Source organism: Talpa europaea, assembly GCF_964194135.1.
Source record: "Talpa europaea genome assembly, chromosome: 12".
Classification (NCBI taxonomy): Eukaryota; Metazoa; Chordata; class Mammalia; order Eulipotyphla; family Talpidae; genus Talpa; species Talpa europaea.
Genome location: NC_140079.1, coordinates 75,015,953 through 75,036,644, shown reverse-complemented (window position 1 = coordinate 75,036,644; position 20,692 = coordinate 75,015,953). Strand labels below are relative to the sequence as shown.

The 20,692-nt window shown below is 44.0% G+C and overlaps 1 protein-coding gene across 1 annotated transcript in view; it reads left to right on the top strand.

Annotated features, from left to right (window-relative positions):
- GALNT17 (polypeptide N-acetylgalactosaminyltransferase 17) overlaps positions 1-20,692 on the top strand; it is a gene marked incomplete at both ends in the record, with an annotated part of 370,966 nt that overhangs the window by 173,500 nt on the left and 176,774 nt on the right. The window contains 2 exons of the mRNA XM_084249348.1: positions 15,755-15,929; positions 19,944-20,141. Coding sequence (XP_084105474.1) covers positions 15,755-15,929; positions 19,944-20,141 — 373 coding nt within the window. The remainder of the gene's footprint in view (positions 1-15,754; positions 15,930-19,943; positions 20,142-20,692) is intronic.

Genomic DNA, 20,692 nt, shown 5'->3' with positions numbered 1-20,692 from the left:
CCTCTCTCTAAGGAAATCCTGGCAGAGCCCAGCCAGAGGGGGAGGAATAGAAGGCAAAGCTAGGCTCACCCAGAGCACAAGCTCCCTGGGGGCAGAGGCCTTCACAGAGTGTCATAGTTTGAGTTCCTACCCCCTCAAACATACTTAAAATGCATTCCAGCGCCCCCCTACCCCACCTTAGCCAGTTTCACTTTCTGAAGTTTCAGTCACCTGTGGTCAGCAGCGTTCTGAAATACTATATATACAATAAGAAATTTTGAGAGAGACACACAGAGAGACCCATTCCCATAACTTTCATTACAGTAGATTGTTATAATTGTTCTAATTTTAATATTAGTTATTGTTGCTAATCTCTTACTGAACCTAATTTATAAATTAAACAGTATCCTGGCTATGCATGTATAGGAAAAATCTTAGTATGTATACAGTCTCAGGCACCCACTGGGGTCTAGGAACGTATTTGGGACATGAAGAGTGTGACTAGGGGACTGGGGAAGTAGGACTAGGAAGGAGAGTGTTCCCCAGAAGGGGAGCCATGCAGATTGTTATTGTGGGTGAAGGGAGTTTAATCTCATCTCATCGTGGGTGGCGGTGCTTTGAGAGCTAGTGTGAAACCCACCCCCGAAATAAACCTGCTCAAGAGCTGATGGAGCTGGGATGACACACCTGTAGCATAAGAACCTGGAATCTATTCACCTTCTAGAAAGTCTGGCGGGGGTGGGAGGGGAGAAGGGACTGAGGAGCTGCCCTGCTGACAAGTCCCAGGTGATGCTGATGCTGCAGGTGCAGGGACCCGACTTGGAGAAGTACCAGATTAAGTACCTTTCAGTGACTCACACTTCACATCTGATGAAGATGTACAGTGGGTGGGAAGAGGGGAGATGAGGTATTTTTGGTTCACTCTAACTGTAAAGTTAATTTCCACTCATCCTCCCTGGGCCTCCTCCCCGTAATATCTTAGGGGACCAGGAGTGGATTCTATTAATTCTGTTTCCTTTTTTCTTTCCCCAACTCTAGACTCTATATTTTCTGTCCTTTTTAACTGGAAAAGGAATTTAATATTTTTTTTTTCTTTATTGAGAATTCCTTTGTGACTAGTATTACTGAGTTTTGTAAAGATTCAGTGTAGATTTGAAAAGACCCCCCACACACTGTAATCATGGAATTGAGTTCCTGCCAGACATCAATTTTGTATATTTAAGTAGACTGTGAGTTTATTTTCTTAAGTCTTTTTGATGATGGTGCTTTAAGATCTCCTACAATGACTATTCCTTCCCGTGTTCCTAATAACATTTGAGTTGTGTATCTTGTTGTCAGTTTCTTTGGCAACTGTGGATTTGTGTCTGCATGGTTTCATGATTGGTGGCGGTTGTTACCATTATGTAATGCTTCCTTTATCTTAAAAGCATACCTTTTTTTCCTTGTCTTGAATCTAACATTAATATCGTTACCCCAGCTTACCTTCTGTTAGAGTTTGATTTAAACATTTTTTCTAGCCTTCCAATGTTTTCTGATCTTAAAAGTAATGCATACATTTTGTTGGAAAATATGAGTGTATCAGAAAGCACATATAACTGCAAAAACAAATCCTGATGAACCTAATTAGAAGCAACTGCTCATTCACCTAATCCTCATCTTTTTTTTTTTTTTAAGATTTATTTATTTATTTATACAAGCACTGGGTACAGTGAGACGCACGGGAGGGTGAGAGAATTCACCAGAGCCAGACAGGGGAACAGAACAGGCAGACTGATGAAATACACTGCTGAGGGGAGCAGCGGGCATGGCAGGAGAGGTCTGCACACCATGTGGGACTCTCACCGGTGGCTGGGGATCGAACCGGTGCTGCAGAGGCTGCGGGCAGCTTCACAACCCAGCACTCAACCACTGCACCACCAGGGGAGGCCCCCTCACACTCTTTTTTAATGCATGTTTTATATAGTTAAGATCATATAGTAAAAACTAGTCATTGTTCTTCCATTTTTCCCCCTGAACTGTGAAGCATAACATTTCCCTTTGCAAACATCATTTTAATGAGAGTAGATGGTCTGTTCTCAGGCTGGTCAAGACTCACTGCTCCCAACTCCATATGCTATCACTTACATTACAGAAAAGAGATTTTTTTTTTCAGAAAAAATAAGAGGCTAGCTCAGCCAATGTGTGAACAAAGCCAGGTGACTCTGTGTGCACTGGTAAGTCAGGCATAATCATCTCTCTTATTATTTTTGTTTGTTTTAAGAAATTTGGTTTATTCAACTTGAATACTGACATTGACTTAAGTTAAGTCCAAGTAAGATGTGATTCCTATACTCTGTACATTTAACTGAAATCACTCGGGCTGAATTTGCCAGCTGTCGCCGCTCACCAAGCCCAGCAGGCACTTTCCTGCTCTGATCCAATGTGCTCACGCCCAGGTGGCTGGTGTTTTTTATTCCTGGTGTTTCCTTCTCCTCATAACCCTGTGCCAGTCTCTTCCAGTTCCCCTCTAAACCTCCTTCCCCTTGGCTCTCTGCTTCTGTCCAGCTCACTTGTGATTTCCCCCTCAGGACACATAGGCTGGGGGATCCACTGTGCACATCCTGATGATCCCCAAATCCATGCTTATAGCCCTGAACCGCTCAGGTCTCCTTTGCGCTCCATCCTTGTGTCCTGTTTCCTAGGTGGCTGCCCAGGGTCCCTTTAAAAACACATGTACAAGTCAAGCCAATGACTAACTTACCATTCTCCATCTGGCCTTATAAATCTGTTTATATTTTCAAACTCAGTAAAGAACTGCACCTATCTCATCATTACAGACCGGAAGTCTTTTTGCTCTCCTCCTACCTTTCTCCACAACATCCGGTTCACTACTGCATCTTCAGTTTGACCCCACTTGCCATATCCTGTGCCACTGGTCTTTGCTCACGACCTCAGCGCTTTGTACCTTGCTTGAGGGGTGAAGGATGGGGAGTTCAGGATTACATAACTATTACATCATAATGCTTGACATACTCCATCATTGATTCATGCACAGTCATTCTTTATTTATTTTGCCTTATTTTTAATTGAGATCTAATTTACATAACATAAAATATATCATAAAATGCCCAGTTGAATGACTTTCAGTAGATTCACAATACTTTGCAACTATTAAGGATGTTTCTGTCATCTGCAAAAGAATCCTGAACCTTTTAGCAATGTCTCTCAATCCTTTGGACAACCAGCAGTGTAATTTCTGTCTATGAATTTGCCTATTCTGGACATTTAATATAAATGAAATCTACGACATATGATCTTTTATGTATTGTCTCTTTCACTTAACAGTGTTTTCTAATGTCATCTACATGGACCACTTCATTCTTAATAATAGCTAAATGATATTCTTTTTTATGCATATAGAGGATTTTTAAATCCAATATCAGTCGATGTATATTCAGGGTGTTCCCACTTTTTGGCTATTGGGAATAATACTGCTATAAGCATTCATGTCTATGTTTTGGTGTGAACATGATTTCAGCTTTCTTGGGTATATATCTATGAGCAAAATTGCTGAATGATGTGATAATTCTGTGGTTAATTTTTTGAGTTTTGGGAAATGTTTCCATTGGGGGTACCTGAGTGAAGAATCCATCAAAGCTCTTGTACATTTGCAACTTCTTGTGACTCTATAATTATGTCCATATAACAAAGTTTTCTGTTAGGCTATTGTTTAAGGCCCTTAGTAGGTGAAGCTTTAGCTGGGGTTTTTCTTAATCTCTTGTGTAAAGGTATACATGCTCCCTCTTATCCTCTTATCCCATGGCCTAAAAATACACAAGAAGAAATGTAAATGCACAAACTAGTTGTGATTACAGACTCACAGAGCAAATGCAGTGATCTGGTTGAGGACAAAAACAAGTATTATTTCTGATTAGGAAGGTTCTTTATAGGCTGTGGGGCAAGGCAGGTGATGTTCAACTATGGAGTGCCTGGCTGGCATGTGGCTGTGTGATAACAAGGTGTCTCTTGGCTACATCACTCAGAGCCTTCACCACACAGGAAAAATGTTATCTACCTGAAACATAAGATTTCTCCTATCTCTGCAATTATAGACCAAGAAGAAAAGCAAACAATGCCAGCGTGACTGCTCCAGAATACCTTTTGGAAGTCCAGAAGGTATAACCTTCCACTTGAAGTTTTCTAACTGGAGCCATCCTGCTCCCAATCTTTGAATACAAGCAAATAAGAGAAGATCTGGGTCAGGGGTGCTTGCTCCAGAGGGAAACAGCACTTATAAGGGGTCTGGCTCTCCAGACCCCCAGAGACTCAAATGATGATGGTGGGAGATATGCATGTTTTGAGATCTAAACCAAAATAACTATAGCATTGAACCCAAAATATGTGCAATAATCCAGATACAGAAACTCCCAGCATGGTGCCAGAGGAACTAGGAAAAAGAAGCCTTTGCACATGTGCAGTTTAAATAGACTTATTCAACAATGGCTGTAACTTAGCAGAGAGGGAGGTGCTGGGAATGCAGCACAAAAGGAGCTGTGGTTCTCAGCCAAGACTCATGGCTTAGAGACAGGCAATTACACAAATGCAGTGCAGCATGGTAAGTGCTGTACCACCTTCACACTGGTGTCCAGGGAGCACAGACTAAGGGCCCTCAACGTGGTCACAGCTGGGAAATTAGAGGTGGCTGCCCAGTGAGGATGGCACAGAAGGAGAATGTTGAGGAATGAACTGTAGCTAGCAAACCAAGTAATACCACGCACACACGCAGCGGTAATTCCCTGCATTATATGGCTGGGACAGGTTCCGTGCACTTTACACGTATCACCTCTGTATCCCACTCCTGCCTAAAAGCCACTGTTATCCTCATTTCACTCAGTGCAGTCTTTGTGAAGGATGTGGCACTTGCATTGGGCCACAAGAGACAGAATCTGGACATGTGAAAACAGGAACAAATGAAAGTGGAGCAAGTGCATGGACAGAGTTCTAGAAGCCTGAAAGCTTGGGCGTATAGAGGAAATTATACAGATAGGATTTGATATGCAAGAGTTGATGGGTATGTTAGAGTTTCAGAGCAAGTCCCCTTCAAGATGGAGAGCCTTTGGGGCCACAGGACTGAGGAGGGACATGTGAACAGGCAGGTCTTAGGTGTATTCCTGAGCACAGTCAGCAGCTTCAGAGCAGGAGGGAGCTGGCAGAGGCTATTTCATTCAACAATGCAACCTGGGGTGGGCAAACTGGGGAAGTAGGCAGAGAAGCCCAGGGGTTAGTGGAAATACTTGGTAGGAAGGCCAGGAGTGCCCATTGTCAACTTTGCCACCCCCCCCCCCCCAAAAAAAAGCAGTGTTTGAGCTTTAACCTTATTTTATTGGAAAAATGAGGTGGGTACTGGAGTTGACTTTAACATGAGTGTCTTTAGATACTGCAACTGTGATCTCTGGTTCACTTGCTGGGCAAAGGCTCTTTGGTTTCTGGAGGACTCATGTTCCAAGGTCTGAATGCAGCCTAGAGCCAACCTACCCCTTCTTTCTGTCTCTTTCATATAGGAAGGCATTCCACTGCTGGCCTCAGCGGGGCCTGTTGGTTAATTACCCCTGGGGGGACATCCAGGAACATCACAGGAGTGGGCACAGAGGCAGAGCACATGTGACCACCTGTCCCCTAGTCCAGGTACTGCTTGATGTTGCTAGCCGAGTACACACCTCTTCTTGCATCTTCTGATGCAGGGAGAGGATCACTGACACCCATTTTTAAAAAGAAATTGATGTTCAGAAAGGCCAGTGACTCACCTGTGGCAACACAGCCAGAATATATAGAAGCTGAGGCTCTAATGCAGCAGTTCTTGTCCTGGAACTAGAACTCTCTGCATTCTCCCCCTGGAATCTCCCCCCATTTCTGCTCCCCTTCCTCCCAGTTTCTCTCTCTCCCTGCATCCTTCTTGCTTCCTTATCAAATTCATTTCTTTGTTTCCCAAGGCATCTCCATTCTTCTTTCAGTTATATCAAACTATGCATAGAATAAAAAAATGAGTAATAATTTTAAGTTATTGAGTGCTTGCTGTGTGCGTGCACTGAGCTAAGCACTTTGCATGCATTATCTAATTTAATACCCCAAACAGTCCTACTCGGTAGGGACTGTTATGATCCATATTAACCGTGTCTCCTCACATCCTGCAGCAGCTCCAGAGGAATGCTCCCGACCAGTGTGTGTCACTGCCTCCCCGGGGCCCCCAGGCTCAATCTCAGTGCACATGTACATGCATGTGGTCCCCAGTAGCCCCCTCTTGCAACATTCTGTTTTCATTCCACATCAAAATGTTCCTCCCTGGTGCCCTGTGTGCCTGTAAAATCAGCAGATCTTCTGAGGGTCTTTAGCCCCATGAGTGTGAGGTGTAGGAATGGCAGGTGTGATGGGGGTTTGGTATTAGCAGAGCTGCTGTTCAGCCGGTAGCTTCCCCTGTGGCTTTCCAACCCACATCTGTTCTGCTGGTCAGTGCCTATGCTTCTGGCTGTTAGATATCTTGATAGTCTCCCCTGGGCTAGAAGAGACATGTTAGATTCTGCAGACTTTTTTGGACCCTAATAAAAGCTGCTATTTATAGAACACTTTAATGCTACATAACTTCACACGTACCATTTTTTTGTGTGTGTGTGAGCATGCATAAGCATTTTATGTGTGCATAGAATTCATGCTTTTGACCTTGGAGAATTCAGAGTTCTAAATACAGAAGTGCTCACAATGCTAGGAATGGGTGAACTGACCAGGTGCCTTGCTCTAGTTATTCCTTTCCTGACTGCTAGTTGCTTTTAAAGTAAACTCGAAGTGACCAAGAGCAGAGATGTGACCCTGTTCTCTCCAGGGCTACATGTTGCTTATGTTCAGTTTTGCTTTCCCTGCCCTTAATGACCATGACTTTTGCTATTTCAAGGAAGAGGTCTGCCAGCTTCGGAGCATTCAGAATCAATATCACAGTAAATAAGAAACATAATGAAAGAAAAACACACTCCAGCCTGTAGACAAATTTTATCACTTAAATTCACATGTTATTATTAGAATCAGCTGCACATACCAGACTTTCCACTGCCTTTTGATGGGACATGGTAGGAAAATGCTCTTTTAATTTGGGGGAGCAACTTGGAGTCACCACCTATGGGCGTTGTGATGTTTCCCTGTTGGTTTGGGCTACTTGCATTTATTTTTTAAAAGGTGAGATTTAAATGGAAGGAGCAGTGGAGAGGAATTTCTTAACAAAGGACTTGAAAGCAGAGATAGCTTTCCTTTTCAAAGCGCCTCTCATGAATGCACAACTCCGTGTGATATATTTAGTTTAACACTTTGGTATTTTGTACCTCACATCTCTTTTCTTGCTTCTTTTCGTCTTTTGCTTTCTTTTGTCCTTGCTTTGATCTCACTATGGAATCGCCTTTAAAATGCTTTCATATACAGCAAACACATCCCATTTTAATCTCCCCCATTCTTCCTGAAGTTTCTTGCTCTTGCCTCAATTTTGCTCCCATAGTCAAAAATGCATTATTTAAGCCCACAAAGCTGAGAGATGCACAGAGAATTATATATGCATCATTGCTGCCTCCCATGGAATTTCACCCTGCATTTTTACATACTCACTTCTCCATTCTTGCTCTTAAAGCCTAGGATTTCAGGGACAGAAAGACCCATGTCATGGAGGGGGTCATGGCTTTTGTGTCATTGCCATCCCTCCAGACTTTGGTGGTTATATCTGGAGGAATTGTGAGCCCAGCAGGTGCTCCTGTCTACCCCATCCATTTTGAGCTGCTTCATCAGCCAGTAGGTCTTTTCTCTGGAGAGAGCCTGCCACTGCAGTGGCCAGTTGCCTAGAGAGAGGGCATTTGCCAAACCCAGGGCAGAAGTGTGAGTGCTTCAGATCTGCCAGAGAGAGCCAGCTCCAGGACCAGCCTGGGTTCATCCTTGGCTTCCAGAGAAGGAGGCAAAGTTCTACAAGTGCAGACAAACAACTTCAATTATCAAGGTGCCACGTCCATGGCAATCAGAGGCAGAATGCCAACGTCAAATTTAAATCAAAGTAGTTATATTTGCCCATCAAGTAGTCAGAGGAATTGCAATGTAGGAATTGTAGTATTTGACAAAACAAATGCAAATCGATACTACAGGAAGAGGGACTTGCCTTTATGGAGGAAAGGGGGCAGTTGGGCAGGGCTGTTCTAAATGAAAGCCCTTTGGAGGAGAATATGAGTCCAGGGTGGTGATGACTTCTTGTTGGCTGGGCTGCAGCAATGCTCATTGGTAGAACGGTTGCCAGGCAGGATAAATCTTCCTTTGAAACAATAGGCGTCTTCTTGTTTAGAAGTGGAAGGGTACATTCCTTACCGTTGAGACAGATAATGGAAGGTTGAATACTGGCAGATGATGGGAGAGTGATAGTGTGTGACAGCTCCCTGTACAGGGCTCCCCATCTCCAGTTTCATTTGGGATGTCTTTTATTAATTTAATAAATTAATAAAAAGTGTGCGACTTTGGACAATTTAATAAATTAATAGAAAGTGTGCGACTTTGGACAAGGTACTTATACTCTCTGTGCCTCAGTTTCCTTATTCATAAAAGAAGGATAGTAAAGCTCACAAAATTATAAGGATAAAAAGGATTGATGTAGGCAAAGCCATTACAACATTATGTGGCACTTAACTAGGGTTCAATAAATGTTAAAACTGTAGAATGTCATGAGTTTGCAAGAGAAAGCACTCTAGTTAAATATGAAAGGGGAACTACGCTGAGCAGTATTCTGGAGCATTTCATGATTAGCTGACATTTTTAGTCAACTTGGTTAGCAATTTGGGGATATAAATATTTCATTATAGATACAGACAAGCATAGTATTTGAAATGTTTGAAAAGTAGTGATTGTCAGCAAAAAGGAAACTTTGCATCCATGAAGTCAGTCTCAGCAGGGTGTACTCACTGTGGAGTTAACGAAGCTTGCCCTTTGGGGCCTTTCACTGGCACATAGTGAGGGCCCTTGACAGTGTGTTCACAGGCTCTTGCATTTTGTAACATTTGCAAAAGAAGAGGATCTTTTTCTTTTTTAAAAAAGGATCCTCCATGTTGTATAAGCTTCAGATCCCACAAAATCCAATTCACAAGCTTCAGATCCCACAAAACCCTGATTCACTTCTAGAGTACACTAATTCCATTTGGCAGATGAAAAGCCCATATGTTGCATGCCCATGATATGCAACCAGGCTTCTTCCCCCACCCCTTTTCTTTTTAATTTTAAAAGATAATTTAAAAATATTATTGGTCTTTGTATGACTAACTTTATTTGCATCTAGTTGGTTGAATATTTCAGGCATACCTGAAAATTCAGATGTTTTAAGTCTGTTCTTTGTGATCTATAGCACCATAGCTGATTCGCACATATATAAAATACTAAATATTTGACATATCTCATCAAAAAGACGTTGCAGAAATGTAGAGCATCATGATGAATGTCTGTGCTAAAACTCTGTGTTGAAAGCTATGTTCTTCCTTGAACTGTCTTAAGGGCCCCAGCTACAATGAGCTGGAAGTTCCCCGCAGGGATGGAGAGAAAGACTGGCATCCTCCAGGGTGTGAACACAGATCCAGGCCTGGATCCTTCCCTTAGAGAAGCCAGAACCACCTCCATCACCTTTGGAGGTGCTTTGGAAATAGGCCTCCGGTCAGTCAGATGACCAAAATGTCTTTTTGAGTTAAGTGAGTCAAAATGGGGATCTGAAGAGCTAAGTAGCAACAGAATATGGACTCAGATCTTCAGTAAGGGTCTGAGGTTTAAGTTAATATGCAAAACCCACCTCTTCTCTCCCTTTCCGCCTTCAAAATAGATCAGATCTTACAGACACTGAAGGCCACATATTGTGTAATTCCGTTATTATGAAATATCCAGAAAAGGCAAATTCGCAGAGATGCAAAGCAGACTAGTGGCTGCCAGGGGCTGACAAGGGGTGGGAAATGGAGAGTGACTGCTTACAGGTGCAGGGTTTACCTGTAGGGCCCTGAAAAGTTCTGGAGCCAGAGAGCAGTGATGATTACACCACATGGTGAATGTACTTAATGCCAATGAATCATATACTTCCAATGGCCAAAGTGGTAAATTTTATGTGTAGCTTGACATGACAAAAACCATAAGAAAAATAACCAGTGCTTTTAAGAAATTTTGAATTTGTATCATCTAGAGAGGCAGTCAACCATGCTCAAGCCTGTTAAATTAGAAACTCTTAGGGCAGGCCCAGGAGCTTGTGTTTTCCCAACCTCCCAGGTGATTCCCAGACCACACTCTGAGGAAAACTGGCTTGAGGCAGGCAGTGTGTGTGTATGTGTGTGTGTGTGTGTGTTGCCTAATTGGAACTTGCCATATGTGCTATTTCCTTGTCCCAGCTGTCACAGTCCATGCATTCCAGCTAGCTGCATGCCCAAACCTCAGCAACTGCTGGCAGAGAGAAGAGTGTTGGTAAGAAGTGACACGGGCGATGATGGTGGCGCTTGTGACAGCAGAAGTAATATTGGTGGAATTATAACAATATAGTAGGAGGAAGAGGGATAATGGGAATGAGACCAGATCCAGGAACATCCTGGTCAAGAGACTAACCTAATTATGTATGAGGTTGTTCCATGAGGCATGGCCAGCGATCAGCATGCCAGTCTTGGAAAGAGTATGATGAACCCTCACTATGAAGATCTAGGGGTAACCTCCAAGGGGCTCAGTTTTTCAGATAAGGCAGAACAAGACAACTCAGGTAGTGGGAAAAGCAGAGATGGGACAGCAGTGGCAACCCTCAGATTCTATAATATCTGCCCAGTTAGAATGAGTCCTATTCCATACATAAGGGATATGATTTAGCACAGATGGAGATGGGCAGAGGTCAACCCTAAGCCAGAGTAGGGTGTCACCCCTAAGCCAGAGCTACTCCAGATGTATTCACCAGGACAACAGCAATAATTTCCAGAGCTTATTAGAAAGGTAAGGTCTTGGGCCACATCCAGGCCTACAGGTCATTCTGACACAGGTTAAAGTTTGAGAAGCACTCGTCTAAGCTTAGATTGATTCTCCCAATTTGTCACACTTTGAAAGGGAATTTGAATATTCAGTGAGTCTCATATAAAGCTTGATGTTGTCTAAGGATTGAGAGATACAAATGTGGCCTAACTCTGGGCAAGTGGCCACTTCCAAGCCCATTTGTGTATGATACTGAGGTTCACATATTGGTTTTGGGAGCAGGTGGAGACGGGCCTGCTGGGTCAACACTTGGTTCTGAGCAGGACTCAGAGACAAGGGCTGCAGTGATGGTTTATTCTCTAACATCATGAAAAGTATAGGCTCTAGAGATGCAGATTTCCCCTGCTATTGAAAAGTAGGGTGTTGCTATGAAATCTTACTTAAACTGAAATGGTGTGAAATAAAGAAGCAATTACCATTAGTTTATAGGGAAAAAATTGATTATTCCAGGGCCCTCAAGATAATATACCAAATCACATATACAACCTAGAATCACACTAACAGTAAAAGCAGGAATGATATAATAAATATACAGCCTGTGGAAAGTAATTCCCTGGAAGGCACTTGGTGGACCACTCTTGCTGCTGAGAGTGTGTGTTCCCTTTGAAAGGCTTCTGCAAACTAGTGCTAAATACTGTCTTCACTTCTTACCTTTTGCCATAAAGTGGAAATCTTTGAATTTCTTTTGGTTAACCAAAGCAGGAACTAATGGAGGTCTTTCATAAAAGTCGTATGACATAATGAGAACTTTCAGAATGCAGGGGATGCCTGTAATTCTATAATGATTTTTGCTTTAGTTCTCACTTGTAGCTTTCTTGATGCAATGTATACTCCTTAAGCTGGAATGACAGGTCTTTTTTGTATTGTTCAGGAGCAGATGTATCTACCTTTCTGGTCCCTTCTGATACAAGCAGTGTTTGCTTCTCTCCTTCTGACCTCCCCCAAGTGCTAATATTTACCAAAACCTTAAGAAATGCATAGATTCCCAAATGGCTGTAGACCAACTTAGTTTTGGATTTCATAACACTGGAAGGTAAACATTTACTTTAGCAGAAGTGAGTTTTGTTCTCTTATGGAGGTAAGAAAAATTTTACATTAAATATGTGAGTTTTTTTTTTTTTACTGCCATTATAATGTCCAAGGATAGTCTCATTTGCATAGGATAGCAGCAGATCTTAGGGGCTAAGTATGATGCTTCTTACCACTGTCAGGTTGGGGATTTGTTTCCTTCCATGGTGAGTCTGGCAGCCTTGTTTTTACTCAATTAACCTGTGGTCTCTCATTTGAAGAAGAATTTGGGTATCTACCAACCTCAGTCCCCATCCCCATCTCATTTTTCTCCTTTTCCAAATCTCATCACCCCAGTGTCCTCACCGCAGGCTGTCACCACCATTTCTACCAGGACCAGCCCTTCTGGGAGCTTCTCCTGAGCTTCTTGTTGATCCATTTCTCTCCAGGCTAACCATGTCCCCAGAGAGCCCAGAAGGAAAGTCCAAAAGGAAAGGAAAGTCCTTTTTCCTGCATCCAAAAGGAAAATCCTTTCCTGCATCCAAAAGGAAAATCCTTTTTCTCCCCCCAGGAATCTATCTGTCAAGATCCATGGCTCATTCTTGGCTTTCATTTTCTCTTTAAGTCAATGCATTGACTTTCCAAAAAATGCATTAGACATTGAGTAACTCTGAGGATAAGACTTCTCATTTTCAGCCATGTAAGCACTCTATAAGTATTTGAAAAAATGAATGCACATATCCTCTATTTGGAAACTCTGCACTTTATGTGATTCTGTCCCTAGGATGCTGTTTCTAGCCAGTCTTGCCCTTGAACTCTTCTTCCCACCCTCTCAACACACGTCTCCCTAAGAGTGGTTCTCAAATCTTCACTCAATCTCCTAGAACTGTCACCCTCTCACATGCCATTATTCCTCACCACTCTGTACCCAACCTTCAGTGCCCTTTGTCTCACCTTTGCAACCTTCTCTAGGTTCAGCAGTCACCTTCCGAATGTCTGCTGGCACTTCAACCTGTCCACAGATGAGCTTCTCAATGTGTTCTTCCCCTTTTTTTCCTCTCTTCTGTTTATGGGTATCTTCCCAGGTACCCAAACACCTCAGAGATCATAGATTGTACTTAGGAGTTTTGTTGTGTGCTCATGTATTTTGAAACAGTGAGTGCACGCATCTGATCCTTCTGCATGAACAAAAACTACCTTCTGCGTGAACAACCCCAGCCAAAATAATGTCTCCCTTTTTCTGTGACCTCTCAAAAACACTTTACCTCTGTGGCCATTTTCCTTGACTATTAGCTCTGTTTTCCTTGCAATACTAAATATTAATTGTTTTAATATATCTCATCTCCTTAACTAGATTGCAGACATCTTGGAGTAGCAATTGTGTCTGAATTAATTTTAAATCCAGGCTAGGGACCATCCTAATACCTTATGAAATCCAGAATCACGCTGCAGGGACTGGTGAGAGAAACCTGTGCTGGTCACTTGTTCTGCAACCTTGCTAGCTGGAGGGAGATATCCCTCTCAGTGTTTCTGTAGAAGCCCATAGACTTATGTCAGTTGTGTTTGGAACAATGTATCCCTGAACCTTGTAGTAAGGGTGAGACTGGCGTCTACCCCTATTCACAGGGCCCTAGGCTTTAAGATAACATGGACTTGCTAGAAAGATAAGCTTTTGTTCCTAGCAAGTTAAAAAGTTCATCTATATTAATAGACCAGTTATTGTTGAAAACAACATTTATCGAATGCATATCAAGGACTTTATGTGTGATATTTCATCTACTCTTAACAGATATATAAGGCTGGCACCAAATGATCAGGCAGCATCTCTTTATACTTTTCAAAAACCTTCACTCTCCGTGTCGCCATAGCCTTGAGATGTAAGAAGGGCAGTGGTAGTGAATTATCTTTTGCCATAATTGTAAATGACCACCCCCTTCTCTGCCCTGAAGTCTGCCATATCCACTGAACAAATGAGGAAGCCACTTGACACTTAGACATGGTGACTGGCATGGCCAGGAGCTGATATTGGTTACCAGGCAGGGCCATGGCTGAGTCAGATCATCCTGTAACATCCCCAGGGACAGCAGCCAAGAGCCTGGAGAGGTCAGCCTTTGAATATCCTGAAAATAGATAACTGAGATTTGCCAAAAGTTGCCATCTATAACTAGGAAATGAGGGCTTTGCACAGTGTTTGTATAGCCTTCTTGCATTTCTCCAGATTGAATGTCTCTTAGAGTATTGTCTGTAGATCCCTTGTATCTGAATCATCCAGAATGCTCCTGGACCCCATAAGGCATATCCCTGGGGTGTGCACATCTAAGAACACCTCTCTGGTAGACCTCCCTATCCTCCTGCTTCTGGTGGCTCTACTGTTATGGAAACAATCTTTATGTCTGTGGAGTTGGACACATTTGACCTGCGTTTCATCTCTCCAGTTACTAGGTGTGAGACCTTGGGACAGGTTAGCCTCCCTAAGACTGTTCTTAATTTCCAAAATGGAATTAATCTATGTAATTAATGGAATTAATCTAGAAACCTCATAGGGTTGCTATAAGGATTAAATTAAATCATATAAATAAAGCTCTTTATACCTCTTACTTGTTGCAAAAGGGAGAGTGAGCAGTCCCTAGTAGCATTTCTTCTGCCACCACATTAGCATTTCTGCTCCTGGGCAAAGATATTTCTGCATTCTTCGACCAGAGCCCAGGCTAACAAATCTGCATGACTATGTGTCTGGATCACCCAGGACACATACTGTAAGAACCAGTGTATGCACAGATGGAAAAGTCCATAGAGAAATAGGTAAACAGGACCCCAGGGAGCAGTGAGAAAACAGAAATACTGGCCAAGGGAACAGAAAGGACCATAGAGAAAATAAATCTCAAAGATATCTGCCAGCCTGTAGTGGTCAGACCAAAATCCAGGCCTCAGTTTCATCTAGCTGCATCCCTGCTACCCTGGAAAAACATGACTGCCTGGCTTGGAGTGTCAGGTTGGGGTGTCTGACTGACACACAGTGTGACTCAGTCACACTGAGTTGACTTTTCTATTAAAATTACTAATGTGGGGCCTCCCTGGTGGTGCAAGGGGTTAAGATGCAACCTATGAAGCTATCCGCAGCCATGGCAGCAAGAGTTCGATCCCCGGCCAGGGAGCTACCCATGTGGTGCAGCAGACCTCTCCTGCCTCACCCGCTGCTCCCCTCAGCAGTGTATTTCAGTCTGCCTATTCTGCTCCCCAATCTGTCTCTGGTGAATCCTCTTACCCCCACACCTCTGGCCTGTACCCCAGTTCTTGAAAGCAGAAATAAATCTTTAAAAAAATTATTAACATGCAGAACCTCCCTGGTGGTGCAGGGGGTCAAGTCTCATCACTATGAAGCTATCGACAGCCACTACAGCACAGATTTGATCCCTGGCCAGGGAGCTGACCTACATGGTACAGCAGACCTCTCCTGTCTAGCCTGCTGTTCCCCTCAACAGTATATTTCATCAATCCGCCTGTACTGCTCCCCACTTTGTCTCTGGTGAATTCTCTCACCTCTCCACATCTCTGGCCTACATCCCAGCTCTTGAATGCATAAATAAATAAAAGAAAACTTTAAAAAAAAAAACTTCAAAAAATTACTAACGTGCAAACTTTGCTGACTTCTCTGCACTCCCTGAAGATCTGTCAGTGTTACTGCGGGTGTGACACCCAATTGAAATCACGTGTTCATGGACCTCCTGCATTTTGTCATTTGCAGAGGAGCTGAAGGCCCCCTTGGAGGAATATGTCCACAAGCGCTACCCTGGGCTGGTGAAGGTGGTGCGTAATCAGAAGAGAGAAGGCCTGATCCGAGCTCGCATCGAGGGCTGGAAGGTGGCCACCGGCCAGGTCACTGGCTTCTTTGATGCCCATGTGGAATTCACCGCTGGCTGGTAGGTCACAAAGTGAAGCCTGGGGGAACTGCAGAGTGGGGGTGTGGTCAGGAGGGGTGGAATCCAGAAGGTGGGGCAGTTTGACTGTTCTCTTTGGGACCACTGGAAGAATAGGGAAGAAGGCAAGACCAGAGTCTGAGATAAAACTGGGAAGTAAGGAAACATTTGCCTGCTGTCTCCTCAATCTGTCATCACCCTCATCATTGAAATTCCCGGTGAAAATTATGTATTAGTTGGACAGAACTCCAAGTATTCCTTGCTAAAGTGGATAAGACAGTTATATTTCTATTGTTCTTTTTCCCCCCACCTTGCTTGTTCTCTTTGCTGGGGAAGATGGGTGATGGTTATTATGATAAAAGAGACAATTTATAATTCTGCCTCCTCACACAAAGCTTCCCAGAACATAGGGGATTATCTTTGACATCATTTGGAGGAAGGGAAGGGTTTATCTCTACTGATAGGGCCCCTGCTGTTTATCCAGGTAAAAACAACAATAAAAGAAAGTGGTAGCATACTGGGAGTAGATTTTGGATGCGAGCAGAATGAAGCATCAAAAATGCTCATATCATTCAATGAGCATGTTAAAATTGGATTAAGGCTTTACAATTTGAAAGCATGGTGATATGATTATCGCTAACTAACCAGTGATAAATCAAGTCAGAGGTTAAGAAACCTATGCTGGGGTCACCTCATCAGTAAGAAGCAGATTTTAATTTCACAAATAATGTTTAATTATACTCAGTGATACCGTCTTGAATAAATACTGTTCCTGCTACTCAGATCAGAAGAGCCAAAATCCCATCACTAATTAAACATTAAAATCCCTGTTCTTCATTTGCAACAAACGTTAGGATTCTTTTAATGACTAGATAAAGAGAATGATTATGCCCATGACCTCAGAAAGATTTGGAAGCCAGGAGGTGGGTTGGAGGTGGGGGTCACTGTTAACCTTGACCCTTTCAAGTGCACGAACACCTTTTCTCTCTTGTTTTGTTTTTCTTTTGCTGCCATTGGCCCCTGAGGACACACAGCTCTATAGGATTTCAGCCCTGACTTCCCCTAAGCTGCAGTTTTTCTCTTATAATCAGCCTTAAAGTGTGGTCCCCAGACTGGCAACATCAGCAACATCTGGGAACTTGTTAGATGCGGAGATACTTGAGCTCCACCCAGACCTAGGAAATCAGAAGCCCCGGGCAGGGGTGCCCAGCAGTCTATTTTAACTGGCCTACTAGGTGAGTCTGATGCTCAGGTTTGAGAACCACTGATCCAGATTCCGGCTGCCGGATGCACCCAGATGTTCTCTTGACATAATTTGCCTTTTCCTCTACATTATTGTTACCTCTTACCTTCCCGCATCAAAACAGGTAGCATCACCCCTGTCTCTTTCCCTGGACTCTCCCCTCTCCATTATGTCACTCGCCCCTTTAACTTCTACTCTTACCAGTTTCACCTTCTAGTTATGTCTCACATCTGCCTTTACCTTGTCTTGACCTCCACGCTCCCAGTTTAGCCCTTTATTACCTTCCACCTAAATGAAGGCCATGGGTTTGCTGGATGCCTACCTTGTCCTGCACACTGTTCTAGGCTGTGGTTGGTGACAGACTATTCACATTTGCCCAGTGAGGGGAATTTTCTGAAGTGCAGAATGTTTCAGTGACAAACTGGAGCAGTTCTGGGCAAAATGGGACAATTGATCACCTGGGCTCAGAATCTGGCAAGATTTGGTGTGCACCCTCCAATGGCTTATAGTAACTGATCTCTGTGATCTAGTCTAAGTCCTTCAGGCTCATTTCCCACACTTCTACGGAGAACACAGGTCCCTGATGGTTCCTCCCTGCTGGGTAGACAATGCATCTCAGCTCCCAATAGCTTGTCCTGCAGTGATAATCTCCAACCTCAGTGACCCATGACAACAAAGATTTCCCTCTGTCCGTGTGGCAGGCCAACTACAGTATCTGTGGCTGGCTCTGTTCTGGATGTCCTCTGTGGTCGAGGCCAGGGAGCATGCCTGTGTAGGACATACTGTTTTTGTGGCTCAGGTAAAGAACAAACAGCTGACCGTTGTGGTGGCTATTAATGTTTCTGCTCAGATGTGACATTGTCACTTCTGCTCACATCACATTGACCAAAGCAGGTCATATGTCCAAGCTGAACAATAATTGGGGTTGAGGGAGGCACTGCCCCCCTCTGCAGGGAAATACTGCAGGATACTTGATAATAGGAGGGATGTCCCCAAGGAGGGGCAAGTATCTGTGATCAATTGTACATTCTTGTAGCCAAGGAAAGTAGCATCCTTGGCTTCAGAGACATCGTTTGAACAAGGTCCTCTGATCTGATGCTCAGTAACCTGCACACACAGACACAGACCCAACTGAATGCGCCTCTCTGCAAAGCTTCTGCATGTTTCTCTGTGCACTGATTTGGGAAGTGTGGGCCAATTTAGGAGCTCAGGGTTTGGGTCTGAATCCCCTCTCTGTAGGTTAGAAGCCAGGCTCTTCCTCCAGCTGCTGTATGTACTAGGGCAACTGACTTAAAATCCCTGGGCCTCAGTTTTTTTATTTGTCAAGTGGCAACCATAGTATCTATCTCATAGGATTGTTGTGAGATTTACTTTAGTCAGTGTATGTAAAATATTTAGAATGGTGCTTCACATGTGTGCATAACATAGTGTGTGTTCAAAGATTCACAAGGACAGTGTGTAATCAGAGTGACAGAAAAGATGATCTAAGAGATGAGAGTGGAGAGACCTTCCCACTGGGAGAAATTCAGGAAGGCTTCCTGAGAGAGGAACACTGGATCTGATAAGCCCCGCTAGGTGGCTAGACTTCCTACCTGTGGCTAAGGGCTTTCCGGGAGGAGAGCAGTAGAAGTGAAGACTTGGAACGCCCCCTCTGAAGCCTGCCTAGAAGCTGTGTGAAGTCAGTCCCATTTGGCTTCAGCCTATATGGTGTGTGCAAAAGTATTGGAGGCAGTAAATGGCCCAGGGTATATTTTATTGCTCGTTTTAAATAGAAAGATGAGATGAGCCAACAGGTAATTCAATAGCTGCAAATGAAAAGAGATGGGCTGTAGGCCGAGTGTTCTCATTATTCTTCCAAATAATGCAGAGGAATGGGATTTTCACTTGATTCTTTTCCAAAGCCTGCGCTCTGTTCTAAGCAGGGAGATTAATGCCCTGGCTTATGAGAGCCATCTTTTTCCTTCCTGAATATGGGAAAGCCTCCCTTCCTACATCTGCCTGGAGATGCACTGTGGGGGGTGTCTGACCATCTGCTTTCTCCTAAGCAGCCAGAGCTTCACCTTGAACCCTGAGCCAGTGGAGTGGGTGGGGACTAGCTGGGAGGCAGGACTCTGCCTGCCTTTGCATTTAATTAGTTCTTGCCTGCCTTTGCTAACCAATTCAATTAGACTCTTTTAAGAAATCAATTAAATAATCAATTAAAACAACTGAAATAGTCACACACACAAAGAAGCTAGAGAAATGCTTATTAAAAGCAGGCCATCAAGGGCAGAAGTGGCCTATTTTGGGAAAGAATTCAGCTTAGGCAGGAAAAACCAAAGGCCTCAGCCAGTGCCTGAGGGGAAACTTAAAACACTGCAGAAAACTGTAGTGCAATGCAAATCATATGGAGCCAGAAGGGCCTGGCTGTGGCTTACACTGTCAGTATAAAAGAGAGACTTGGCACCTCAGGGGGAGAGGCCCTCACGTTCTGCATTTTTCCTCCAGGCCTCTCCTTGCTGGAGCAGGCCTGGCATGATGATTCCCCACAGAGCAGGCATGAGCTGCATTTCTCAGTTCTAATAGCACAAGTGTGATTGAAGCTGCCTGCAGAATGCAACTGGGGCAGAGCTCTGGCTTCAGGGAGCCTCAGTTTCCTCTGAGTTCCCACTACCCCAAAGCCCATCCTCTGGCTGGCTGCTTCTGTGCATTGTCTGTGGTATCAGGGTCTGTGCCAGTTGAGGTGTGGGTGTGTCTCAGAACAGAGATTTGATCTCTACTTCTCTGTGTTTCAGGGCCGAGCCAGTTCTGTCCCGCATCCAGGAGAACCGGAAGCGAGTGATCCTGCCCTCCATCGACAACATCAAACAGGACACCTTTGAGGTGCAGCGGTACGAGAACTCTGCCCACGGGTACAGCTGGGAACTGTGGTGCATGTACATCAGCCCCCCGAAGGACTGGTGGGATGCTGGAGACCCTTCTCTGCCCATCAGGTCAGTGGTCATTGAACCTCCAGATTCCAGGGGACAGAGGGGTGCAGGGGAGGACTAGAGGAACCTGCCCTGGGTTGGATCTGTGTTGTATGAATAGCTGCTGTAGGGATTTGGGGTGTCTTCCCAGCATAGTTCTCCTGCTAAAGGATAACACAGTTTATGCCTTCAGTGCAGAGTTCAAGTACAGGTGCTAAAGTTTCAAGTACAGCTTTTCAAACAGCAATACAGAAAGGGTTAAAATGGATGGTAATGCTCACACTGTTTCATTCTTCATATCTGGTGAGCTGCATTCAGGAGCTCTGGAAGTGTGACGTTTGAAAGGTGAAATTCCTGGGGCTCTGTCGTTCTTGCAACCTCTTGATATCATAGTGCTTCCTACCCTTTTTCATGACCCAGAGATGCAGAAAAGACAACACTTGTGTGACATCTGGGTGCTGGGGGCCTTTGGGAAGGGCTGTATGCCTCTTGGCCCAGGGGCTGCCCTGCTTTCCCTGTAGACAGGAAGCTCAGTGCCTCCTGCAGAACAGTTGGGAAGCTTAACTATAAAGGAT